This window comes from Manis pentadactyla, chromosome 3 (genome assembly GCF_030020395.1).
Source record: "Manis pentadactyla isolate mManPen7 chromosome 3, mManPen7.hap1, whole genome shotgun sequence".
Lineage (NCBI taxonomy): Eukaryota > Metazoa > Chordata > Mammalia > Pholidota > Manidae > Manis > Manis pentadactyla.
The window spans coordinates 202,719,458-202,747,004 of NC_080021.1; the positions used below are offsets into that span (position 1 = coordinate 202,719,458).

At 46.9% G+C, this 27,547-nt stretch overlaps 1 protein-coding gene across 4 annotated transcripts; it reads left to right on the forward strand.

Moving 5' to 3' along the window:
- Positions 1 to 321: 321 nt before the first annotated feature.
- TMEM268 (transmembrane protein 268) lies at positions 322 to 25,970 on the forward strand. Of its 4 annotated transcripts, none has more exons than XM_036915526.2 (9): positions 322 to 676; positions 5,005 to 5,182; positions 9,487 to 9,614; positions 11,647 to 11,754; positions 12,783 to 12,932; positions 15,986 to 16,096; positions 18,108 to 18,188; positions 19,079 to 19,264; positions 23,270 to 25,970. In XM_036915526.2, the coding sequence occupies exons 2-9, from the start codon at positions 5,074 to 5,076 to the stop codon at positions 23,447 to 23,449; spliced, it is 1,053 nt and encodes a 350-aa protein (XP_036771421.1). In that variant the 5' UTR covers positions 322 to 676; positions 5,005 to 5,073; the 3' UTR covers positions 23,450 to 25,970. The 4 variants fall into 4 exon arrangements, with proteins under 4 accessions (XP_036771421.1, XP_036771422.1, XP_036771423.1 ...); XM_036915527.2 differs by having other exon boundaries at positions 9,505 to 9,614; XM_036915528.2 differs by lacking the exon at positions 12,783 to 12,932.
- Positions 25,971 to 27,547: the final 1,577 nt, after the last annotated feature.

Genomic DNA, 27,547 nt, shown 5'->3' on the forward strand with positions numbered 1-27,547 from the left:
AATTTTCCTGAAAACTGTCAAAAACAAAAGCAAGAGAAGTTTTTATTACTGCCACAGCCTAAAAGATCCTAGAGAGACTTGACTATGACATGCCGTGCGGCATCCTCAATAAGGATCTTGGAATTGAGAAAAGCAAGTAAGTAAAAATGAGTAAATCTTAATAAAGAATGAATTTCAGTTAATAAAAATAAAAAATAAAAAAAACAAGGTCTAAGAAATTCTGGTCGCAAGTACTGCCTCATCCGTCGGGTCCCGTGACTGTGTTAGCCGCGGGCTGGACCTCTCCGCTCCAGCGATGGGGAGACAGAGGCCCGCGCAGGGGCGGGAACTCGGGGGCCCCAGGATTGACGCACGCGGTCGGCGAGCGCCGAGGCGCTTCCCGGCGTCCCTGGAGGGAGCCTGGCTGATGAAAGGCGGCTCCCAGCTCGGCTCCGACGCAGGCCCGGGGGAAGGGTTCCCTCTTGGCCCCGGAGCGAAGTTGGCAGGCGGCTCCTCCCGGTGGGTGACCGCGCGGGCGGCCCGGCCCGGGGGCGGGACCGGGAAGGACGGCGCGCGACGCGGGCAGCGGGCGGGGCGCGGGCGGCAGTGCCCGGAGGCCGCGGCGCGGAGGGGCGGCGGCGCCCCCGACCTTCCGCGTCCCCGGACGGAGTAGGCGGCCGAGCGCTGGCGCCGGCGGGTGAGTGTGCGCGACCCCGGGGCGCGCCCCGTGCGTGTGTGCGCGCGCGCGCGGCTGCGAGCCCAGATTGGAGCCGCTCGGAGCCGCGATGCGCGGCCTCCCGGGCACCCTCATCGCAGCCCGGAGCTTCTTTGGGCTTCCTTGCCCCGCGCGTCGTGCGTAGGAGCTACTCTTGGGTGGCCACGGGACGGCGGGGGTGATTTCTGGGGTGAAGGGGACCCCCAGGCGGCGTGTCCAGAACAGGACTTGAGGGCAGAGACCAGGGCAAGATACAACAACCCAAGGCCAAGTCCCGGTGTGGTGGGACACCTACGGCCTAAAGGAGCCTGGGTTTGTTCTAGCCACCTCCCCCACGACTGGCTCCTTGACCTTGGATAGTTTACTTTCGTTTCTGGGTCTTAATTTCCTCATCTGCAAAATGGGGAGCTTGGACCCATTTTTCTTTCAAGACTTCTTTACCCTAAAACTTCTGTGACAGACCGTGTCATGGCCTTTTGTTGGGACTTTCCAGTTTAACAAAAACAAAAGCTGACTTGTGAAAACTGTAGGATTGCTCTCTGCTCCCCCTCCCCCCATCCCAGTGAGGCACACGGTACCTGGGGAGACGGGGCACTCAGTGCTTGCAGAAATGGATTCCCAAGAGGCATAAAAGACCTTTGCTCAACGGACTTAAGGATTTATCTTCCTTTGCAGGGGCTCGCCACCTAACTAAAAAAGATGGGTAACTAGAAGATCTGGTTAAAATGCAGTCAGCAAAAGACACTTGAGTGTATGACCAGTTAGTTGCAGGAGCCTCAAGGCTGTGCTCACTCCCTGGCTCTGCTTCCACGCTGACGTCTCTCCTTCCCAAGTCCCTGAAGGCTGGTGCTGGGCTGAGTTGCATCTCAAGCTCAGGACCCAAGGAGATGTAATGTAATGGTTCAGCATCTGCTCTTGACCCTTCAGTCTTGCCAACACTGCTCCTGCCCCTCTGCAGCCTCCAGGTTGGAGGGGCTGCAGGGCAGGTGCAGAGGATGCCCTGATTAGGCCCATCCTGGCCTCTGGTCTGTACCTCTTCCTACTTGACTGTCCCTTTTCTCCTCCACCTTTGCCAAACATTTCCCCTACCCCAAAGGTACTGCGTGCACCCTCTCACTGCCTTGTTTGGTCATTGTCTGCCTCTTATTTCTCTTGCTTTGTTTGAGTTAATCTTTCCCACCAAATGGTTATCCCCAGGAGGGAGGGCTGAACAGGGACTTGAGATTTTTGTTTTATAGTTGAGAAAGCACAGGACCTGGCCCTCACAATTCTCAGGGAATGCGTGGGAGTAAAAGTAGTGACTGCTGTATTCCTTCATTGATGCCCTTTGCCCACTGCTGCTCTGAGTGATTTATAAGTTTAAGCCTTACAACAATCTGAAGTTAACATTATTACCCGCATTGACATGTATAGAAACTGAGGCAGAGAGCAGTAACTTGCTCCAGGACCCACAGGTGAGAAGCGGCAAGACGGCAGGTAACTTTTAGCAATTACACTAAACAGCTTTCATGTGAAAGAATGAACTCTCCTGATTGAGACTTTGTGGGAAGCTAATTGGGTCAACAGGGGTGCTGGGATTTCTTCTTAAAGAAAATGCCAAACTGGGGGATTTTGCAGCTAATGGAACCTTCCATGCAGTCCGGAAGGCTAGCTGGGCAGCTCCAGCTGTATGTGGTCCTTCTTGCCTGGAGGAGGGAGGGTGGGCTCCTGGGTCACCAGGCCTTGCTAAGATTCCAGTACAGCCTCTGGGCTGCAGGCTCCTAGCTGTCGTGTTCCTGGGTTCCTTGTCTGGAAAATGAATCTAAGGATTGTATTTACCTGGTGGGCCTGGATGGTGATCAAAGGAGGCAGGAAAGGGCTTCAGTGATTGCCTGGAAAAGCGCAAACATCCTTGGGCTCTTGTTATTGCTTTCATGCCTCTTTGGGGTACAAGAGAAGAGGAAGGAAGGAAGAAAGGAAGGAAGGGGCAATACTCTGAGTGGTAAATGCTCAGTGGGTGTTTGAAAGTGTCTGCTGTAGGTCAGGACTGGGACCAGGTGGGAGGGAGATGGCCCCACCCTCCCAGCGTGCAGCATCTCAGATGCCCATGGAATTTGTTGTGAGATCACACCTGGAAATGCAGTCTCCTCTACCCACTCTTCATTTTTTAAAGGTGGCGTAAGGAGCAGGCTCAGAGACAGCTAGAACTCAGGCCCAAGGCTTAGGGGCATAAGAATTATGGGCTTGGACTCTGAATTGGGGTGGCCTGGTTCACCTCCTGGTTCCGCAGCTTCTAGCCCACCCCCTGCTTCCCTTGGGCAGGTCCTTTCACATCTTTGGCCCTCAGTTTTCTCTTCTGTGAAATGGGAGAAGTCTGTGAGGAAAGGGGCCTGTTTAGTGAGCATGTTACTAGATGCCATGCTTAGAGTTCCTCCTGTTATCCCCACGGCAGCTGTGCCAGGTAGGCCTCCCAGAACCCACTGTACAGATGAGGACAGCAAGGCTCAGGGAGTTAAGTACCTTGACGGTGAAGGACACAGAGAATGGGAGCGGCTGAGTGGGGATTCAAGTCCAGGCTCTTTGGCCTTAATGTCCTTGCTCTTTTCATAAGGTTTTTTTTTTTGCTTTCTGGCCTCAGAGCCTCGTACTGAGCAGGGGGGTGGTAATTGTCAGCAAAAGGCTCATTTTCGTATATTCTTCATTGGTGGAGGCAGCTCCCAAGTGATCTTTCAGAGTTCAAAGTCTGGGCCGGCTTCAGGGGCACACAGTCTGCTCAGTCACCCACTTAGGAAGGGCCCCCCACTTGATTTAATGCTCTGCTGTCACCATCTTGAAATTCTGTGTCATTTTTCAGTGAGGAACCCCACATTTTCATTTTGTACTTGGCCCCACAGTTATGTAGCCAGTCCTTCTACAAGGACCGGGAGGTGGAAGGTCGGGGTGTGGGGGTGTGTGGGAGTCAGGCTTTGCTCTCTAGGGAGCCTGAGCAGTGGTGGTCAGCCCTCCGGCCAGCTTGGAATCAAGCAGATGTATGCCAACTGGACAGTCTTGTTTCTACCACATTGAGAATCACAGAAGTAAAAAATGGTTCTAGTGGTAGTAGACTTTTTACCAAGACCGTCAGGCTGTCTGGTGTGTTATCCAGGGACTTAGGCATGATTTTCCTTGGCAAGGGGTGATTCTCAGGGCCCCTGGTGGACACCTAACAGGGAGAAAGTATGTAGGTTCCAGCCAGAATGTGAGGCTTTGGAGTCGTAGTTTTGGCCGTAAGAAAATACCCATGAAGAGCATCTGCTTTTGTTGCTGAAAGTGGTTAAGGGTCCTGCCTGCTGTGCTGTCACTGGCCCGGCTTCCACGTACTTTGGAAGCAGTTCCGAGATCTAGAGCTCAGTGCCAGGAAGACGCATTGCATCCTCACCCTCCTTTTTTTTTTTTTCTTTTCCTCCTACAGATAATAGGAACTATTTAACTGGTAATATTTTAGCTTTGGCCACTTGGAAGTTCAAAACCAAATTCTTAGCTCAGGAAGGCAACTGTGTTAAACCTCAAGACAGCAACAATGAGGCATAGTATTTCTGGGATGCATCCTCTGCTCCAGATGTTGTTGTCTGTCCTTTATATGTTTCTTCCCATCGATTCTTTGCAGCAACGGTGTGGGGAAGGTATCATTACTTGAAGACAGGGAGCTAAAGCTCTTTGAGGTTAAACCACTTGCCCAAGATTATAAACTAGTAGGTAGTAGAATGTTATTTAAACTGATTCATCCTAACCTGGATTCAAGAATTCATGTTCTTGAATATAAACCTCTATTACCTCTGCTTGGGACCCTGACTGCCTGTATATCAGGATAAAAATACCTTGGTTGTGACTTTTAAAAATTTATCTTTCCCACCATCATAATTTTTTTCATTTGTATTTTGCATTGTCTTCTGGGAAGCTCTTTGAGATCCTTTGTATAAACAAGGCTCACATGATGAATATACTTGTCCTGTGCCTGGTCACCTGGGGTGCTCTCAGTAAGGGAAAGGAAATCCCAGGTGCCTGGGCGTGGGGCCTGGTCAGCTCGTGAGTTCTCCGTGGGCCGCTGGATGTGTCTGAGCTGGAGAAGACCCGAGACCAGAGGGAAGTTCTCAGCTGGGCCCTGGGAGGGGTTCAGTTCCTCCTCCTCACTCATGCTGAGAATCCTCCTCAGCATGACCAGAAAGACCAAAGTCAGCAGGAAGCCTCCCAGCCGCTCCCTGGCCTCTTCGTGACTTTGGCCCTGGAGAGCCCATGGAGCCCGGTCTGCCCAGGGCCAGGCCTGAGGTTCGTTCTTATGCTGTTTTCTGAAGGCAAGTGACTGCTCCAGAATGAATCTCCGATCTGAGAAGGGGAAGTAGACACCCAGTCGGCTCTCTGCTATGGCCTGCGAACCACGGATAGACCCTGGTGGGGCGGCTGGCCCGTTGCCCACCCCCTCTCCTGGCTGGAGTGCCCTGCCTGGGGGGAGTTCTTCCGGCTGGGGACAAGGTAAAGTCATGACCCCTAATTCCCTTCCTCCTCCCCCTAGGGTGCTGAGCTGGACTCCCACAGCATGATTGAGGGCAGGGGAGTGGAGGGGCGTAGAGTGCCACTAGATAAAGGTGGACATTTTGGGGATACATTTCCAGGCCACTTGCTGTCATTTCTACCCATTCTGTCAGTCACCACCTCCTTTGACCAAGTCACTGTCACCCTCTGCTTGGATCCCTGCTGTCACTTCCCACTTACCTCTTCTCCTTGTCTCTTCCATCCATTCTCTCTGTGGCATCCAGAGACATCTTTTTAAAATGTACAACCAACCATATCAATTTCTGCCTCAGTGTTTCCCGCTGGGCTTAACACAAGCATTTATCATGCACCAGCCTACAAGGCCTCCCTTAATGGGTCCTGCTGCTCCTGGTCTCTGTTCCTGCCTTACTGTTGTGCCTCAGGGCCTTTGCATCTGAGGTGGTTCCTCCTGCCTGTTAGGCTGTTGCCCTGCCTCCTTTCCCCTGCTTAATTTCCATTCATCCTCAGAGCTTAGGTGAAATATTCCTTCTATTGAGAATCCTTTCCTGATGCCCCAGCTCATCAAGACCTTTTGATATATTCCTGCTTTTCTCCATATCCCTTATAATAGTCTGTAATTAAATAATTACCTATGTAATAAAGTGTTGAATGTCCAGCTCCCCCACTAGAATATAAGTTCCACGGGGGCAGGAGCTGTGTTGTCTTGTACATCCGTGTATTGACATACCTAGCACAGGGCTTGGCCCATCACAGATGATCAGTGAGTGTTTTGTTGAATAAATGAATGAATGAATGAATGAACAGATGGGTGGCTGGGCATAAGCAAAGGGAGACAGCATTTTGAATTGTGGCTGGTTACTTAGATGATTGAAACTTGACTACTTAAAAATGAGAGTTTCTTTCATTTCTACTGTTATCAGGGAAGCAATTTACACATAGACATACACCCACCAGAGAATGAAATGGAATAAAAAGTTTTTCCTTCAGAGTTTTGAAAACATTGTTCCACTGGTTTTTGGCAAGCCAGTTCTCGCTCCTTTGAAGGAAATTGTGCACACACACACATGCACACACGCACATCCTTCTTTGGTAGATTTTCAGGTTCTTTTTCTTAGCGGAGGTGTGAAAACAAGTGCTTTTAAGTGGGCTACGTGCCATTCCCACTCTAGGGAACAGATGAGAGAGATTATTGCCGAGAATGCAGAACTCATGGTTCCAAAGGCCAGCAAAGACACCATGAGAACATGCAGACACTTTCCTCGGTGTGCAAAGAGCCAGGCTCGGGGAGCAGGTAAAATCTCCATCCTGGTGTTTCGGTCAGCGTGAGTTTTCTGCTTTGTGTTGTGAAATGGGGAGGTAGTCTGAGGCCCCATCTTGCGTAACCGCCCACATTTTGTGTGGTGCTTTTTCTCTTCTACTTTCATTTCCTCTGGTAACATCGGGCAAGTCCGCTTGCCTTGCAGAAGCGCTGTTTCCTTTTCCATGATTATAGTACCCACCTTTCTGGGCTCTTGGAGGGTGAAATGGAATCATGACTGAGGCCTAAGCCCTGTGCCTGATGCACAGCAAGGGTTCAATACCTGGAAGCTAGCCTTATTTTATTTTATTGTTCTGTTTTATTTCTGCCTTTATTTTCTTTTATGTCTAGTTTTCTCTATTTGCTTATCTTCAAATCTGATTTTATCATTTGATCTTTTCATATTTTATTTTTATGAAGCCACTTTAAATCCTTTCTGGAACAAGGTGCGGGAGGGTAAAAACAAATACAGCTAAATCAAGGTTGCTTTATTGTTAACTTCTGGGTTCCGACAAGCTTGCTTTTAAATCACAACAACAGTGCCAAGCGTTTATTTTCATCATCTTAATTCTTTGTAAAGGTCTCTGCAGTGGACATGATCATCTTTTATGTGAGAAAGCAGGTGAAGGATTTAGACTGCTGCTTCAAGGTTTCTCTGTTAGTGACTGGGCAGCTACAGTTTGAATCCTGAAGCTGTCCAGCTTGTGCTTTCTCCCCCTCACCACCTTGCCTCCATACCCTCACCTCTTGCAAAAAAATAGAATTCTGTTACCCTTGAGATCATAGGCGATATCTCAGGGTATGAAGAAAAGAACTGTGTCAGGCTTGGGAACCAGAGTTCTAGCATTTTAATTCATTTATACGTCAGACATTTATTTAGTGCCTACTATAAGCTGGGCACTGAACCTAGCCCAGGGGATTCAGTGATGAGCAAAACCAGTGTGGGAGTATATAGTCTGGTTGGAAAGGTAGACTTTAATCAAGTAATTGCAAACATAGGTACTCATCTTTGAAAAGAAGAGCAGGCAATTATGGGCAGGCTTGGCTGAAGGAGTTGATCTGCTAAGGGTATAGAGTGTCAGGGAAGCTTCTCTGGGAAAGTGATTAATGAGCTGAGATACAAATGATGAAAAGGATTTAACTGGGTGAAACTAGGTGGAAGCGATCTAGGGAAAGGCAATCGCATATGCAAAGGCCCTGGGGTGGGAGAGAATACTGCATGTTCAAGAAACAAGGGAGGCTGGTGTGGCAAGACACAAAATGACACTGAGTGGTTCAGGGTGCGTGTGGCAGGAGGCTGGTTTTTGTAAGGCCAGAGAGCATGATAAAGAGGGTGGCTTTTATTGGCAGAGCACTGGGGAGCTATTGAAAGTTTTACTCAGATTAGTTCATCTGATTGCCACCCCGGGCTGCAGGGTGGAGAGCACATTGTAGAAGGGAAGAGGGGGTCTGGGGAAGCCAATTAGGAGGCTGCTGCAGGAGTGCAGGGGTGAGCTACGGGAGCGTGGCCTAGGGCTGTGGTAGGGAAGCTAGGTGGTACATGGGTTTAGGGAGTTTGTTGGCCCAGTGGGAGCCTGGGGGAGGGGTAGAGAGTGGGTGGGCCAGGACTTCCCAAGAAGGTAGAGCTAGTCATTTTGCTTTGTTTACTCAGACCTAAGCAGAGGTGACAGGAGCTTTGACATACCTGTGGTTTAATCACTTCAGTTTTACCTCATTTTCTAAGCAGTGGCCACAGAAAATGTGCCAAAATATCCCATCCCCAGCCTTGCATGGCTGAACACTGGGATCCTGGAACGTCAGGGCTGGGGGCCCCACTGCTACCCTCATCCCCCTGGCTGCTCACAAGGCCTCATCCCGTAGTGGAAGGCATTCCCAGCAGTTTCTCTACTCAGAACTGAGGGTGGGTGTGGCTTCATTCTGCAGCCATTCCTCCCTGGGCCTAGGACTTTGACTCCAGCTGGCCTCACTTAGTCTCATGGTCTGAGGTTATCACAGCCTGGATTGATGCGGTGTTTTTTGAGGTGAGACTTAACTCAGTTTATGCTTTTAAAATGTTGAGTGATACGGGAAGGAGTTACCAATAAGTCAGCATATGCATTTTCTATGGCTGTTGTAACAAATACCCACTAACATGGTGGCTTGCAAAACGCAGATTTGTCCTCTTAGGGTTTTGTTAGTTAGAAGTACGATGCTGGCTTCGCTGAGCTGACATCATGGTGTCCGCAGGGCTGATCCTTCAGGCAGCTTGGGAGAGTCTGTTTCCATTCCCCTCCGGCTCCTAAACGCTGCCCACATACCTCTGCTCCTGAACCTTTCCTTTATCTTCAGCGCCAGCCGTGCTCCATCCCCAGGCTTTTCTTCCAGTCACATTACTCCCCACTCTTCTGCCTCCTCCCAGTTCCATTTTTAAGGATCCTTGTAATGACTGTGGGACCACCCAGATAATCCGGGACCACTCCCTACTTAAGGCCAGCTGGTCAGCGATCTTAACTCCGTCAGCAGCTGTGATTCTCCTGTGCCACGGAAGGTAACATAGCCACAGGTTCTGGGGAATAGGACAGGGCATCTTTGGAGATTCATTTCTCTGCCAACGACTCTGTGCCTGCTGGGTATAGAAGATTTATTTGGTGCAGCTTCCTTTGAAGCGCTCAAATAAATGCTGCTCCACCATCTTCTCAGTGCAGCTGTTGTTCAGCCTCTGTTTAAATATCTCCTGTGATGGGGAGCTCACTCCCTTCCATTTTTAGTGTGGACAGCTCTCGTAGTAGGGAAGTTCTTTGTATGGTCTCGCGTTGTGGATACAGAGCCTCCACGCTCTGGTCCCGCGGCCTCCTGGGGTCTTTCTGGTCGAGTCCGGGCCTTCTCTCTAAGGGCTTTGAGGATGGCCGCCATGCCCCTCCTTGCCCTGAGAAGGTTTTTGGGCCAGAAAAATGATGCCACCAGGCTCTGGGCTCATCCAGAGTAGTTCTCGCTCAGCCAGATGCAGCCTCTGGTCTGCTTGCAGAGCTCCGCAACGGCCAGGTGCTCACGGTTCTCCGGATCGACAATACCTGTGCGCCCATCGCCTTTGATCTGGGAGCCGCTGAAGAGCAACTGCAGACCTGGGGCATTCAAGTGAGTGCTGATTTTGTTGAGTCCCTACCATTTTTCCTTCCATCCATCCATCTACCCATCTGCCTGTTGCCCATCTATCCTTTCACCCAGTTATTCATAAAATACTTATTATTAAACACTCTGTGCTCGATATGGCAGGGGATAGAAGGAAAATGTATTAGAACTGTCCTCTCCTCCAGATTAACTCACTCCCCTGGTGTGTGTTTCTGGGTACCCGTCTGGTGGCAGGCACGTAGCTGGGCACTCAGTGCTGTAGAGGTGACTAGGACCCAGGGCCTGTGCTCACACTCACTGCTCATAGAGTCCAGTGGGGGAGATGGACATGTGCCAGGTCACTCAGGGCGGTTTATAAATGCTGCAGTACAGGAATGTATAAGGCATTGAAGACATTCATAGGAGAAAGTGACAAATGCACCTAGGGGAGCAGTGGTTATGAAAGCTTTGCAGACGAGCAGATACTTGCTCTGGGATCTTGAAGGCAAAGTAAGAGTTTTCTGGGTAGGCAGGAGGAGGGACATTTGAGGAGAGGGAACTGCATATACAAAGGAGGGTACATGAATTCATTAGAGAGTGACGCAGTGCCTTTCAGTATGATGGTTTCAGGCCTGGGCTTCACAGATCCCTAGATCTGACTGCAGATTCTGCCCCACTGCTCACTACCTGTATGACTTGCAGCAGGCGATGTAAACTCTCTGAGTTGCAGTTTCATCATCTGTAAAGTGAGGGCAATATTAATAGCCATTACAGAAGGTTTTTGTGAGGACCAAGTAGAATAGTGCTTGAGGGACACTTGCCCTGTCTCTAGCACGAAGTATACGTTCAATAAATTGTAGCCATTGCTCTTGTGATTATGTACCCATAGGTGTGGTTTCCTCTTCTCCCAAAGCCCCCAGAATCCCTAGGCATTTCCCTGCCCTGCCCAGTGAGGATTACTTATGCATGGGGAAGATGCACTATAATTTTACCCTGAAGTTTTTAGAGTTTACTTCTTTAAAACTGAATAGTGTTATTGTTTAAAACAACCATTAAAGAGGAACTTTCCAAATGGACAGATTTAACCCCACATTGGCACAACAGCTAGTTTCTCTTCCCACACCTCCTTTCGGCTTTTGTACAAAAGGATATTTTTTCTTAAACATTGTCTTCAGATGGGGTTTTCTTAACTAGTGAGTGGTTTACATATTGCTCTACCATGTTCTTAAATACCGTCTTTAATGGTTAAATTCTGTTCTCTTAACCAGTGCACTCTGTAGGGCCTTTATGTGCTACAGCATTTTTGTATGGTCAGAAAAATGCGGGTTTTTGGTACTTGGGACTGTGTAACTAGTTACTGATATTGCAATATTGATAATAGCACCTGTGTATCAAGTGTTCACCATGGAACCAGCACTGGACAGTATACATATACACTTAGATACACATGTCCATTTAAGAGAGAACCGACTGTGATAGGCAGAACAAGAGCCCCCCAAGGATGTCTACATAATATGTATATACATAGTGTAGATATATTTATTGTATAATGTGCATGTAAGTATTGTCTTATAATATGCACACGACCCCTACAAGGTGGGTACTCTTATCATGTTTATTTTACAGAGGAGGAAACCGAAGCTCAGAGAAGTGGGGTTACATGTTCCAGGTCACACAGCACTTGAGTGTCAGGGACAAGGTTTTGATCCAGGGCTGGCTGGCTCCAGGGCTTATGCCTTAGCTGTCAGTCTATTCTGGGTCTGCTGTAACATACTAAGTCTTGGGCTGTGGGGATCCCTTTCCGGATGTCCTCTTGGGTCTTGAGCCATTCCACCTCCCCAGTGATGCCCGTCCTTCCCTGAGCCAGGAGCTGTACCCTCTGATTGCCACTCAGTGCTCCAGGCTCCTCGTTCCGCCTTCTGCAGCAGCCTGGAACATGCCTGATCCCCCTTCCACATGATAGTCCCATGAACAGGACGTGACATGCTTGCTAGCAGGAAGGATGTGGGCAGTGGCTCTCCTTGGCTGACAGATCTCTTTCCTTTGGCTGGCCAAGCAGGTCCCGGCTGACCAGTACAGGAGCTTGGCCGAGAGTGCCCTCTTGGAGCCCCAAGTGAGAAGATACATCATCTACAACTCGAGGCCCATGAGGCTGGCTTTTGCTGTGGTAAGGAGGGAAGTGGGCCCACACACTGACGTGCCATGGCTCCTGTGGCACTGCTCAGTTTGGCATTGTGTCCCGGAGCCTGTTGGTGTGGGTAAGGGGTTTGGGGACTGGTGGCCCAGCTGCCTGGGGGAGAGCAATACACATGGACCTGGATTTAGCGTAAGAGGAAATTTATGGGCGAGTTGTAACCAGGTAAAGGATGGGAAGCAGAGTTTGGTAAGGGCAGGGGCTGGGGATCTGCAGACCTACCACTGAGGCTATGGATTCAATGTCCGGCTTTGGTCAAGACTTCTCTTTTTGGGACTTGGTTTCTCCATCTGTTCTATAGACAGGGCCATTTCATCTCTGATCATATATAGGTGTGTGTATATGTGGGTATCCACACATATACACATAAGCTTACACATACATGCATACACACACATACATACCAGTATTAGAGCCTAGGCTGTCTGGTTTCAGCATCTGTCATCTTAACTGCTGTAATTTGCTGTTTCTCTGTATGTGTGATGGTCAAACTGCACTCCTGACTCCCATGTCCTGTTTATAGGGTAGGGCAAGGGATGGTAACTGTCATGTATTAATTTCCTAATATGTGCTAAGCTGTTATATATGTTATATTTTTAATCTGTGATGTTATAACAATCCTGTGATATTGACATTATCCCCATTTTACAGGTGTGGAAACTGAGGCCCAGAGAGTCGTCAACAGAGTTATAACTTGTCCAAGGCCACTTAAGTGTTGAAGGATCAGTGTGGGCTTCTGACTCAAATTTATCTCATTCCCAAGCCCTTTTCTTTTTTATTTATAATCAGGATAAGCAAGAATTCAGAGTTGCCATTCTAACTCCTTTCCTCTACCTTTGCTCATGAACAAGGAACAAGGACTTATTCTCTTGGGCCCCCATCAGTCTTATGCTGGCCTTGTAGGGAGGATGACAGAAGCGTTGATGGGTGTCCCTTTAAATGGAGCTGCTTTGTTTGTGGACTGGTGTTCCTAACTGTGCTCTTCCTCTGGCTTCTCACAGGTTTTCTACGTGGTGGTGTGGGCCAACATCTACTCCACCAGCCAGATGTTTGCCCTGGGGAACCACTGGGTGGGCGTGCTGCTTGTGACCCTGGCTGCCATGAGCCTGACACTGACTCTCGTGCTAATCTTTGAGAGACACCAGAGAAAGGTGGGACATCCAGAGACCCCAACCGTGCTCCCTCCAGAAAGGCTGTGTGGGCAGGAGAATCCCAAGTCAGATTTTTCTCTTTTACCTGCTTCAAAGCATTTCTTCAATGATGAAAATCCACACTGGCCCGTGTGCCCAGTGATGAAATGAAAGCAAAGCACATGTGTGATTGAATCCTCTGCTTTTCCTATCTAACACCCATGGGTTGTTTTTCTGGAAGTAAGCTGTGCTTTGACAGTGTCTGGGAGTGGGAGGAGGGCACTTAGAGCCCTTTGCCACACCTCGTCTCTCTGGGTGCTCACGGCAGCCTGGTGAGCGAGGAGGAGGTTACCCAGCCCACCTTGCAGCGCTCGGTACCTGAGGCTAGGGTTGGGAAGAGGTGGGCAGACGCTGCCCTGTGCCCTGCTGACAGTTGTCTCTCATTTAATCCCAGCAGCAGCCTTTGAGGTAGAGAGTAGGTGGTCAGAGAGTTTAGGTAACTTGTCCCCATCCCCCTGGGGGCGGCAGAACAGGGGTTCAGAGCCCGAACCCTCCGATTCCTGGGCTCATTCATGAGGGGGATGGATACTGCCCAGCTGAGTGTGTGTTCACTAATTGTATTCTGCTTTTTCAGTGTCTGCCTCTTGTTACTTACTGGGCACTTCATGTATAGTAGATCATCCACTGAACACTTTACATATGTTAACTCATTAACTCACACTCCCCACCACCCCTGTAAATATCTGTGTGGAGTTGTTTATGCTCATTTTATAGATGAGACTCTGAGGTTCTGAAAGCCTCGAGGAGTAGTCCCAGGTTATGCTGCTAGTAAATGGCAGAGCTGGATTTCAAGGTGTGGGCACTCAGATTCCAAGCCATGTTGTCACTTGGTACCCTACGGTATCGGTGTTCTGTGGCTGCTATCACAGGATTACTATAAACATGGTGGCTTCAAACAACATGGATTTATTACAGTTCTATAGTTCAGAAGTTTGACGTGGCAGGGCTGCATCCTTTCTGGAGCCTATATGTTTCTTTGCCTTTTCTGGCTCCTGGAAGTTTCTTCCTCCATCTTCAAGGCCAGCAATGGTGGTTGAGCCCTTCTCACACCTTTGACTGAGTTTTCTGCTTCCCTCTTCCACTTTTATGGCCCCTTGTGATTACACTGGGCTGCCTGGATAACCTGGGACAGTCTCCCGATTTTAAGGTCAGCAAATTAGCAACATTAATTCCATCTACAACCTTAATTCCCCTTTGCTGTATAATGTAACATATTCACAGGTTCTGAGGAGCAGGCATCTTTGGGGGACAGTCATTCTTCTACCACACCCTCTGCTGCCTTCTCAGCTGCTCAGGATGCTCCCCTAGCACCTGGCACAAAGCTGGTCTTTCAGACATTTAGCAAACATCCAGTTCTTGCCTGGCTCAGGAGAGTGTGGGATATTGGGAAATGTGGTCAGGGTTTGGGGTTTGAGTTCCACTTACTTCCTGTGCTCACAGGGACAAATGGGAACTTTATGGCTTAATTGTCCTAAAAGATCACTGTTGGGCTTTGCAACAATGCTGACAAAATAATGCTTCCCTTGGGTTCTGTTGAGCTTTCAGGGCCCTTGTGCTTGGCCTATACAAAATAAACTGAGCTGGTCACTCCTGTAGCAAGAAACTTCTCATGGGGAGAGGGGAAAAAAAGCAGAGTATTCTGCTTTAGCAAAAGCAAGTGGAATATCTGGCTCCTGGCAGGTGCTTCAGTGATGCAGAGGTAATTACTGCAGTTTTGGCCATGCCAGGCGTGGTGGCTCTCTGCCTCCTTCTGTCCCTTCCTTCCTCATCAGCTGGTGTTTATGAAGCCCCTGCAAGTACCAGCTAATATTCTAGGTACAGGGCACAGAGCAGGACCCTGTGTCTTTGCTCACAGGTGCAGCATGGGGGCTGCAGGGATGCAGTGATGCTTCTGTCATCACCGTTTGCTGGTTCAGGGAGCCCCTCCAGGTTCCTTTCTAATCATGACAACCATTTCACAAGCACCTACTATGTGCTCTGTGTTTGGGGCCTGATATTTATGTTCTACAACAACCTGACAAAGAGGCAGGATACCTCTGTCATTTGCTGGCTCTGCAACCTGGAGTAAACTCTTACTTAACCTCTCAGGGCCTTAGTTTCCTCACCCGTAATTGGGATGATAATTTTAGCTGCCCCAGGATTATTGGGAGAATTAAGTGACTTAATACATGCAAAGTACTTATAACAGTACCTGGGGTAAAGTAAATGTCAATAAATATTAACTGTTGCCATTAGTGACTCTTTTTGCCAGTGGGGGAAACAAAGCTCAGAGAGGTTAAATAACTAGTCTGTGGTCACACAGCCTTCCTCAGATCTTCCTTCAGGCCTCAGCTCAAGGACTTCTTTCTCCTTGGATCACTTATCCCTCAGGACCATGCAGATCCCCCTTCCTGACCATTGTCCCCCTTGCGGTTAGTGTCCCACAGGCATAACAGAACATCCCTGAGAGCCTTAGCATTTTGCATACACTTCTTTGTTTATCTCTTGTTTGGGGCATTATTAGCCTCTATCAGGATTTGTATCCCCTACAGAGTATCCCCTGTAGCACATTTCCAGTACATGTAGAAAGCTCCTAAAATATTTGTTTGTGGCCACCACAGTCCATTGGGAAGCAGGATGTTGTCTGTTGCACCTGACTGTGTCCCAGGCACTGGATTAAGTGCCTCACACACACAGTTTCAGTTAAATCTCACCAGAGTCCTGAGAGGCTGGGATACTCTTTATCCTTATTCTATAACCGAAGAAAGCAAGACTCAGAAAAGGGACATAACTTGTCCAGGGCCACACAACTGGGAAGTAGTAGAGCTGGGCTTCAAATCAGGGCTGTCTGACACTGCTGAATTTATTGTCCCAACAACCCACAACCCCATTTTATAGGAGAGGCAAAGATGACCTTGAAGATGAGGATTGCCCCATGGCATCTAGGGGTAGGACAGTGTGTGGTTATTGCTTAAGGCCCAAGAGCTTCCTGGCAGCATGGAGGTCCGGCCATGAGGCTGGTGTTTGTCTTACAGGCCAACACCAACACGGACCTAAGGCTGTCGGCTGCCAACGGAGCCCTCCTGAGACATCGGGTGCTGCTGGGGGTGACAGACACAGTGGAAGGCTGCCAGAGTGTGATTCAGGTACTATGCCTTGGAGTGACCTCCCCTCGAGGGCCCATTTTTGGGCTGCACTGATGGGGAGAGGTGGCTACATGCTCTAGCCTGCACAGTATCTCCCGGAACCTGCTAAGGAGATGCCATGGCAGCCCTGCCCTTCCTTGCCTCTCAGCGTTTCTTCCTGGAGACCCCTCTCTGGAGTGGCCTAGAACCTCACTGTCTGGAGTGGCCTAGAATCTTCCTCTCTGGAGTGGCCTAGAACCTCCACAGGGCAGGGCTGAAAGGGAAGCTTGCAGTTGTACAAACTACACTCTTCATTCAGCATTTATCCAGCAAACAGATGTGACTTCCTCTGTGCTAAGCCCTTTCTTGGGCACTGAGGGGACCATGCAAGGTCCCTGGAGAGGTAGGTCAGACCTTGAAGGCTTTGCCCATCTGGCTGGATTGTTTCATTTGTTCTAAAGACAGTGGGGAAGTCTTGAGTCCCACAGTGGTTCTGGGACATAGCTGTGCCGGAGAGGCTCTGATCTCCGGACCCTGGCAGGGCCCTGCCCTCTAGAATTGCTAAATTCCCTCCGCACCACATCTGCATTCTCACCAGTCACCCTCCTGCAGTGGGAGCCTGAGGGTGGGTGTGTGGGTGGGACCTGGAAGAAGCTTCCTGTTAATTCTGCAAATATTTATTGCAAGCCTTGTATGTGCCAGGCACTGTTCTAGGTACTGAGGCTGCAGCCGAGAACAGACATGCAGGTCCTGGTGTTGAGGGTGCCTAGCACACCTGAGAGGTATAGGGTGTAAGAGGATCTTGTCCAACAGCAGTGGGTGAGCTCAGCGGTGTCACAGATTTCTGGCAGTTCAAATGTGACCTCATAGGCTGGGAACTCCTTGAATCTGGGGATCCTTAAAGCTTAAGGGATCCATTTGTCCCTGGATCTTCTTTATGAATTGGCACCTAGGAGTGACTTGACAAGTGTTGGTTGTGTGCATGGATGATGGATGACTAGTGAATGGATGCATCTTTAAAAATATGATTGGGTTCTTTCAGTTTCCAAGTAGTATCTTGGGATGAGGTGATACAGTATCTCGGATTTTCTTTGAAACCATTGCAGATGAGGTGGGGTGGGGGATGGAGGAATCTGGGGGGAGTAATGGGTGGGGGTAGAGATGAAACAAGAGTAGCCACGAAGGGGTAGCCTTTGAGCCAAGATGATGGGTAGCTGGAAGTTAATGACTTCATCTGCCTTGCTTTTGTATATGTTTGAACATTTTCATAATAAAAAAAAGAAATTCATTTAAAAAATCTTCCCTTGGGGAGGAGACAGTGGTAGTGACAAGTTGGCAAGAGGGATGTGACCTTAGGTGCCATGGGTCAGTCATGGGAGGAGGGTGGTCTGGGATCCAGAGGAGGTGGCCAGTGGATAGAGGTGTGAGACTCAGAACTTGGGTTGTGCTGTGTGGCAGGTGTGAACCCAACAAGTTTTTCTAATGCATGAACATTGGAGGAGTTTAACCTGGTCTGGGGACTGTTGAGGTTGAGGAAGGGGGAGGTAATTGTGAGGTGTCTTCTTATCTTGCTCCTCTCCCCCCAGAGCACCCTTTGACCTGGCTGTGGGCAGTGGGGGTGAGAATTCTGAAAGGTTTCATTCCTTTGCATGTTGGGTTCCAGACAGAAGAGCAGGCTGGCCCCTGAGGAGGAAGTTGGTAGCCCCAGATGGGAATATGATGTCCAGGGCAATTTGGAGTCTATCTGGGATGCTCGGTGACTTGTGGGAGATGGGGATGCAGCCATTTTTAACATTTTCCAAATTTGCACAAAGCCATTTTTCCAGCAGTCATACAAAGAAGACTTCAACATGTATAGGGACCCTGTGAGAGCAGAATGGAATTTCTGCCAGAGACCAGGATAAATCCACTTATCTTGAGAATCCACTTCCCTCTGGTGGGAAGGCAAGAGGTGGAGGGTGGTCTCAGGGACAGGGAGTTCAAGGTTGGGCTGGCTTGGCGTCTCAGTGATCATGGCTGCTTATCTCCCCAGCTCTGGTTTGTCTACTTCGACCTGGAGAACTGTGTGCAATTTTTATCTGACCACGTTCGAGAAATGAAGACCAGCCAGGAGGTAAGATACCTTAAGTGAACAAACAAAACCCAGGAAGCCAAATTGTATAAAGTATATTACCTCAATGTTGGAAAAATGTCTAAGGAAAAGTTACTTGGAAGGAAGAATATTTATGTGGAATCAGTGGTTGCTTTTGCGTAGGGAATTACGGCTTTTTAACTAATTGCATTTTAGCTAATCTTTTCAACTAATCACATTTTCCACATTTCCTATAGTGAGCATGTATTTATTTATAATACAATAATAATTAATAGTAATAATAATAATAATAATAAAGATCCCAGCAAAGGAAAGTCTTCTGTATTTAGAAGACTTTTACTTGTTCAAAGTGCCTTCCTATCATTTATGAAGAAGATTCAGGGAGCTCTTGCTCTGATTCTACAGATGAGGAAACCGAGGCTCTTAGCAGTCTTATTGCCAGCCTGCTGGCTGGCTCTGCTTGCTTTGGAGCCTGGCCCTCCCGTCTCTGAGCCCTGGGCGCCTTCCCCAAGGTCAGCCTCTCCTGGGCCCTGGCAGTGCTGTAGTCGGTCAGGATGGTGGTTTAGCTCTGATCCTGGCCCATTAGTTCCCATGAGGCTTTGGGCAAGGCCTTTGAGCTTCCCTTTGCTCATCTGCAGTGTATAGATAAAGATATACATGTCCCAGACAGCTTTGAGGAACAAATGAGAGCATGGAAGGAAATTTAGGAGCTTTAAAGGACCAGAGGGAATTTCACAGGGAGTTATCTGATCTCTCCAGTGTGGCTTGCTTCCAGATCCTCCTGGGTCTGAGCCTGCAGATGGACCCCCCCATCCATTCTCTGTGGGTCTGCAGCTCAGGGAACAACTTGGCCTCCTACATATCATCCAACGTAGGATACTACCCAAGCACCCTCTCTGTTTCTTTTGCAGCCCTTGCTGAGAAGCAGATTGAGCCAGCTTTGTGTTGTCATGGAGACTGGGGTGAGCCCTGAGACAGCAGAGGGGCCTGAGAACCTGCTGGAGGAAGCACCTCTCCTGCCCAGCAGCCCAAATCCCCAGGAGAGGCCGTTGATGCAGATGGAGCTTTGCCAGCTCGTTCCTGAGGCTGAGCCGGAGGTAACAGGCACCTGGCCGGTCACTGTCACCTTCCTGTGAATAACACAGCTTTACTGAGTTGGTAGAGACCATACAAATCTGGCCTACTAGTTTTCAGTATTTTTTTCTTCACACCTGCACTTTAAAAAGTACTTTGTAAGAACCATTTTCTACTTACTATTTTTCTCCCCATTTTTTCAATCTCTTGGGTATTCTTTTTGGTAATTCCTGGGTGCATGGTTGCATGTTGGCAGATCATAACCTAACTAACCCATGACCATGCTGACAAATATTTGGGTCATTTTAATCTACTTACCAATCTATCATCTATCCAACTACCTACTTAAATTACAGTTGGATATTTAAATCCTGTATACTTCTCTGTTGAGGTCTGTGGGGTCATGCTACCTAAGCTCTCTGTGGGGTATGACTGAGTGCTGGTGGACCAGAAATCTGATAATGTGGTTTGCAGCTTGTGTTGACCTCTTATTTCCATGAGTACAGAGCCACTGTCCGGGAGACGTGTGACCTCGGGCATGGGTGATGAAGGAGAGCCCTTGCATTTTCTTTTTAGCCAACAGATTTGGGGTTTAAAGGTCCAAACCAGCCCAGACTTTCCTTTCTGTACCGGTGGGCCGTGGAGGGCCTGCATACAGGACTATTAAAAGAGAAAACGATAAATATATTAATCTCTTCACTTGAATCCCGTTGACTTTTTGTTGAAGACCAGAAAAGATTGCTAAGGTCATGTACTTTATTGTGGCATGCCCGGGTTTATGTGAAAAGGCCTATTAAATACAATGGGTCTTTTAAATTATGTTTTCAAATTCATGCAGAACTATTAGCTATACAGTTTCCTGTCATGAATATCAAGTCACAGTGTGTGTGCACATGTTTTTAAAGCAGCTGCCCTTCCAACTTAGCTAGGGAAAATACAGTCAGTGCTCAGGTCTCAGCATGGGCCAGGCCATCAGATGTCAGTATGAAACCAGTGCCCGTGAAAGATGGAGAAATGGTTATAATGACCTCCTGCATTTCAACAGATCTTTGTCATGCATAAAATTATTTAGATTACCCTCTGAGGTATGAATTTTTTCCCCCTTCTTTCTTGATGGGTGAAATAACCTTCTAAAAGGTCAGCTGACTTGCCCAAGGTCACAGAGCAAGGGAGAATGGGCAAAGCTAAGGGCAGAAGTCAGCCTTTGGCTGATTTTCTTGCCACAGTTCTTGGCTTCTTACATTACTGACTTTAGAGTAAATTGGTGAGAAAGACCAGTGGTAGTGCACTGTTTGAAATTTTCAGTATTTTCTAGCACAAAGGATAACTCAAAGAAAACACTGGTCCTACGAGCTAGGAGGAGTTTCTGCCTTTTGTTGAGTAATGATAATGGTGGCGATATTGATGACATTTACTGGACAACGGGTACTGGGTGTACTATCCATTAGTTCCTTTAATGCTCACTCCAGCTTGGCCAGATAGGTGCTCTGATTTTCTTTTTACTTATTTATTTAAATTTAAATAAAAATTTTTTGCTCCTTTATCCCCCTCCTCCACCCCCTGCACCCCCCAAGCCCATCCCTTTTGGTAACTGCTAGTTCCTTCTCAGTGTCTGTGAGTCTACTGCTGTTTTGTTCCTTCTGCTTTGCTTTGTTTTTATACTCCACAAATGAGTGAAATCATATGGTATTTGTTTCTCTCTGCCTGGCTTATTTCATTGAGCATAATACCCTCTAGCTCCATCCATGTTGTTGCAAATGGCAGGATTTCTTTTCTTTCATGGCTGAATAATAATATTCCATTGTGTTTATACCACATCTTTATCCATTCATCTATTGATGGACACTTAGGTTGCTTCCATTTCTTGGCTATTGCAAATAATGTGGCAATAAACATAGGGGTGCATATGTCTTTTTGTATTAGGGATTTAGTTTTCTTCAGGTAAATTCCTAGGAGTGGAATTCCTGGGTCAAATGGTATTTCTATTTTTAGTTTTTTGAGGAACCTCCATACTGCTTTCCATAGCAGTTGCATCGATTTACATTCCCACCAAAAGTGTAGGAGGGTTCCCAATTCTCTGCATCCTCGACAGCATTTGTTATTTCTTGTCTTTTGAATAGTGGCCATTCTAACTGGTATGAGGTGATATTTTATTGTGGTTTTATTTTGCATTTCCCTGATAATTAGTGATATGGAGCATCTTTTCATCTGCTTGTTGGCCATTTGTATTTCTTCTTTGGAGAAGTGTCTGTTTGGGTCCTCTGTCCATATTTTAATTGGGTTATTTGCTTTTTTGGGTGTTGAGGTGTATGAGATCTTTATATATTTTGGGTGTTAACCCCTTATCAGATGAGTCATTTTATGAATATATTCTCCCACACTGTACGATGCCTTTTGTTCTGCTGATGGTGTCCTTTGCTGTACAGAAGCTTTTTAGTTTGATGTAATCCCACTTGTTCATTTTTTATTTTGTTTCTCTTGCCTAAGGAAATGTGTCCAGGAAAAAATTGCTCATGCTTATATTCAAAAGAGATTTTTGCCTATGTTTCTTCTAAGAGTTTTGTGGTTTCATGATTTACGTTCAGGTCTTTGATCCATTTCTAGTTTACTTTTGTGTATGGAGTTAGACAGTAATCCAGTTTCACTCTCTTGCATGTAGCTGTCCAGTTTTGCCAACACCAGTTGTTGAAGAGGCTGCCATTTCCCTATTGTATGTCCATAGCTCCTTTATCATATATTATTTGACCATGTATGCATGGGTTTATAATTGGGCTCTCTATTCTGTTATATTGTTCTATGGGTCTGTTCTTGTGCCAGTACCAAATTGTTCTGATTACTCTAGCTTTGTAATAGAGCTTGAAGTCAGGAAGCGTAATGATGCTCTCATTTTCCACTTTTACTGGTGAGGAAATAGACTCAGCCAGGTACAGTAACTTGCTCAGGATCTGTCACAATGTGACTGAGCTGAAATGCCTGTTCAGCCTTTTTGATTTGAAAGCCTGTTCTCCATCAACAACTCTGCTGACATAAGCAGCATCACTGTAACCCACGCCTTACCTGATTACATTCAGACTGGATGCAAGGATAAGGAAAGACCTTTAGTACCACACGTAAGGAGTTAACCATTTTCCCTGGAATCCTAACTGCCAGATCTGTGGACAAATTTAAGAGACCAAATATGCTAATAAGAGTATGCATTAAATGTAATTCTTAAATTCTTATCTGAATTCTTCTTTGCTGTTTAATTTTTTTCATTGCAGTAAAATATATATAACATAAAACTTACCACCTGAACCATTTTTAAGTGCACAAGTCAGTGGCATTAAGTACAGTCACATTGCTACACAACTGTCACCACCATCCATCTCCAGAACCTTCTCATCTTTCCAAACTGAATCTCTGTGCCCACTGAACATGAACTCTCCAATCCCCTCCCCCAGCCCCTGGAAGCCACCATTCTACTTTCTCTTTATATGAATTAACTACTCTAGGTGCCTCATAAAAGTGGAATCATACAGTATTTGTCTTCCTGTGATAAATCCACTTTTTGTAAGCAAACTCACTGTAGTAGGAGGACTTGTCTGAAGAAATTGAAGGTGCGAATTGAAGAATCCTGCCATCATGAGAATGTTTTCCTCCCTCTACTCCCATTTACCAGTGATTTTCTGCAAGTGTGTTATTCTTGACCTCTTGCACAGACTCACAGATATTTGAAACTGGAAAAAGTGTGTTTGTGTGCAATTGGCTGGTATAAATCAGTGGTGAATTTTCTAGTGCTTTGAGGCTCCATGGCTTTTTTGTGCATATTATTATATGTACAAACCTTGGAGATAAGGAAACAGGCTGCAGGAGCCCCACAATGTAGTTGCAGTGCTTGGGTTCCAGGCCAGGCCAGGCATCTTCCAAGAGCCCAGGGGAGCTTCCCAGTGAGCACCACTGCTGGTCCAGGGGTGTGAGGAACTCCTGGCTTTCCCCTTGGGCATTAGATGCTTTCGGTTACCCTCACTCTGCTTCCCTGCCTCTTCCAGGAAATGGCCCAGCAGTTGCTGGCGGTGTTTGGCGGCTACTACATCCGGCTCCTGGTGACCTCCCAGCTTCCCCAGGCAGGGGGGACACGACACACGGACTCTCCAAGGATTCCATGCCCTTGCCAGCTTGTAGAAGCACACATCCTCGGCACAGGGTGCTGCCCGTTCCTGGCCAGGTGACCTAGGGATAAAGGTACTCAACTCCTCCAAGACTGAATGAGAAGTCGGGGGCCTCAGGAGCGCAAGGTGCCTGATGGCGAGCCTTGGGTGAGGAGAGAAACATCTGGGAGCACTGTGAAGGCTGTCGGTCATGTCAGCAACAAGGCTGCTTGCTCCCTCTGGGACCCTGCGCACAAACGGCTTGTCGACATCCCATGCTGACCCTTGGCCTTTTCAGACGCTGATGGTTGCCGAGCTGGCCCCTCTCCACCCTGTTCTCTGCTGCTTAGAGCCGTGGGTGGGAATGGAAGGGCCACTCTTCCATCCCTTTTGTTGTCTGGAGAGCCCAGGAAATGTGAAGATGATGAGACTGAGTCAGACATATGTCAAAGCTTGGTGTCCAATGATGCACTCACTCCCAAGCCCTTCCTGTCAGATGGGAAAACTGAGGCTCAGGGAGGACACTGCTCTTTGTGGCATTGCCTTGGTCTTCTAAAATGACAAGATGCCACTTCCTGATCTGAAGGAGTAGATTCCCAGAATGTTCTCCATTTTAAAGTTTTTCTTCCTCTGTATTTTATGAAAAACAGCAGCACCTGGCCTTGTCTGTTGGCACACAGGCTTCCAGGAGACAGAAGAAGAAAGCAAATGGCACATCACTGTTAATGGGAATATTTGGAAAAGAGCGATCCTGTCTGATTTGAGGACTTATTTTGTTCAAAGGCCTGAGTTCTTGTAGCTGTGGTTCTGTGCCACAGATGTAGAGCAACTCCCTTGTTTTCTGACACTAACTGTCCTGGAATGAGGGATAGTCTGTCTCATGGAGTTCCACGAATAGCTCGGAAGCTTCCAGGTTCTCTGTTCCCCAAAAGCTTGACGTCCCATTATTCCACAGGCTCAAATCCTGAAGTCATATCCTGGCACTTAAAGGCTCCTCAGCCTCCAAGACCCAGCCTTCATCTGCAATTTTGGCTTCATCTGCTGCATAATTCCTTCATAAGTTGAAACTCTTGCCTGGACTGACATACCAAGTGCTTTCAATCTGTTGGATTCCTATGCATGCTTCAAAGCCCAGCTTTACTTAACGCTTTTTCATGAAGCTTTTCAACATTAAGCTAGCCTTTTCTGCTTTCTCTAGATTATTAACGTAGCTGCTGTCTTTGTTTTATATTATTGGCTCTGCTTTCCTGTGTACATGCCTATTTTTCTAGCTAGACTAAGCTCTCAAGGACAAAGTCTGCATCTTCTACTTATTTGTGCATGACCTGGACCTGCTAAGGAAAAAAGAAACCCTGTGGATTGAGTGCTTTGTTATCTCCTTAGCAGCTTTTGCAAACTGCTCTCTATACGGAGTTGAATGATGAAGTTGGCACAGACCTGGTCTGGTTCTGAATTGTCACTTTTTTGTAAATTTTGGCTGGTCCTCAGTTTACCCATCTATAAAATGGGTAGGTTGGATGATTCTTAATCGCCCTTCCAGAGCCAGAGTTCTGGAAATTTCCAGCTTTTTCTGCTTCATTCTAGCCCTTGGCCTGTCTGTTAGGTCTTCATCGACATGTAGAAGGATTTTATAGGTGTCCCAGATCTGATGCTCCTTTGGACGGAACACTGGCCTATCCAGCAAGAGACTTGGGAGTCTCATCCCAGATCTGCTGCTTCCTGGCAGTTCACTTTGTTATAAATGGATCTGGTGAACATGGTATGTAATCATGAGGGTAACTTGCCCTGTAAGAGAGGAGTCTGACTGTTTTCTTTCTCTGGGCTGGAGAAGAGAAATCATGTACAAGACCAGCCCTTAGAAATGGCTGTTCCAGACATTCCTCTTTAGCCAGCTCCGAGGGCAGCTTTGCTCAGTGAAATTATTCATGAAGGCGATCACTGCCTTTCTCATGTGCCACCGAGGAAATGTGGGCAGTGAATGTGATCAACAGATGCCTATATTTATCATCCAACCATAAAATTCTGGTAAATGTAATGACAGAGAATAAAAATGTGTGTGTTAAATGACAGAGCAGCAGTTTTTTTCCATTTAGGGCTGACTTAAAGAGCCCTCGATGTGTTCTTCCCTGTCTCTTTTTAGAGTTTCTGATGGTCTCACCTGTGGGTGGGGCATTCAAGCGTGCCTACAAGGTACATTTCTTTGCACTTACATCTCAGGAAATTCTGTGATCTCTGTCTTACCCACTTTACAGGGTTGCTGGAAGGAGCTGATCTACAATGCACATGCGCTCTGAGTTTGAAGGCTCTGTGTTAGCGATATAGGCATGGCATGGTCAGGCTGGTGCGTGTCCTGAAGTGTGGGCCGAGACAGTGGCATAGAGCTTGGATTCTAGAGTCACATATATTCAGACCCAAGTTCTGCCGCTCAGGAGCAGTATCTTTCCCATCCTTTGATCTCACTCTTCATGTGTGAAATGGGGATAAGACTACTTACCTGGCAGGTTATTGTGAAGATTAAATGATATAAAAAATGTAAAGCACTTGCAACTTTGAGTTGTAAGCTTGAGTAAGAGCCCAATAAAATATTGATACATTTTAAAAATCTCTCACTATGTCTTATTCACCATTGGTGCCTGATGTATATTTTTGTCAATGTAGTAGAACATTACCAGTTAATGTTTAATCAGTCTGCGTCAGACCTCAGTTATTCCCGCACCATGTGGTGTATTTATGTGAATAAAGATTCTAGTTAAATCTCTGAAATTCAGTGCTGGGAGACAGGAGAACAGGGAGGTTAAGAGCAAGCTGGTGATTTTGGGCTAGATGCTCATTCTCTCTGTTCCTCCTGTCCCTCCATTTCCTCAGCTATTATGGGTTTGTGTGATGAGGGGGGATTACTTGAGGTGGTGCATGTAAACCACAAGGCCTGGCCCATAGTATGTTCCATAGAAAAGGCTCCATCAATGATGGCTTTTCTTCTGCAGCTGTCTCATGCTATTTGCTACCTGTGTCTATTAGTGCAAGCTTTTAACTTGTTCAAATCTGTATTCTTACTGATTTGGTTAGTTTATTCTCTCAGGGACGGAGGGAGGAAAATCTCCAACCAGGATTGTAGAGTATTTGTTTGTCCTTTTACTTCTGACACATTTTTTGTTATTACATAGTTGTAAAAAATTGAGACGTAAGTCACGTACCATAACATTCACCATTTTAAACTATGTAATTCATTCGTTTTCGGTGTACTCACAGGATTGCACAGCCATCACCACTATTTAATTCTAGAACATTTTCATCACCCTCCCCCTCACCCATTCGAAAAAAGCCTTGGTGGTGTTTAGTAATCACTCCACATTTTTCCTTCTCCCTGAGAGCCACTAATCTACTTTCTATTTCTATGGATTTTCCCATTGTGGATGTTTCTTATAAATGGAATTATAAAGTATGTGGCCTTTTGTGTCTGTCGTTTTCCATGTTAGCATGATGTTTTCAAGGTTCATCCACGTTGTAGCGTGTGTCAGTGCATCATTCCTTGCTAATGGCTCAAAAACATTCCATTGCATGGACTCACCATGTTTTGCTTAACCATTCATCAGCTGGGTTGTTTCTGCTGCTTGTCTATTATGAATAATGTGGTGAATGTGAATAATGAGCAGCTATGTTCAAGTTTTTGTGTGAACCTATATGTTAATTCGCTTCTGAAAAGTTTTGCTCTGTTATTCCATACATACAAATTACATACATAAATATATACAAATATTACCAATACATACAGAATTGTTAAAACTTCTTGGTGGGTTGACCCTTTTGTCTTTATGAAAGGTCCCTCTTTATCTCTAGTAGATTTTGGCCTTAAAATCTACTTTATCTGATACATTACTTTCTTTTGATTTGTGATTACGTAGTATATCTTATTCATCCTTTTATTTGTGACTTATCGGTGTCATATTAAGGGTGTCCCTCTTGTGGGCACATGGGATTTTAAAAAAATCAGTCTCTTTTAAAACTGAAGTATTTACAGTGTCTAATATATTTCATGATACACTAAATAGATTTGGGTGTATTTATCCTGCTTGGGTTTCATAACACATCTTGAATCTGTGGTGTGATGCCTTCCATCACAGCATCTACCTTCTCTCACCTCCTTCCAGGCTCTAATGATATGTGTTAAGACCTTTTCAC

Coding starts and splice junctions, on each gene's coding strand:
- TMEM268 (XM_036915526.2), top strand. CDS start 5,074: ATGGCCTGCGAACCACGGATAGACCCTGGTGGGGCGGCTGGCCCGTTG. Junction 9,615..11,646: donor TGCAGACCTGGGGCATTCAA/GTGAGTGCTGAT, acceptor CTGGCCAAGCAG/GTCCCGGCTGACCAGTACAG. Junction 16,097..18,107: donor GCTGCCAGAGTGTGATTCAG/GTACTATGCCTT, acceptor TTATCTCCCCAG/CTCTGGTTTGTCTACTTCGA.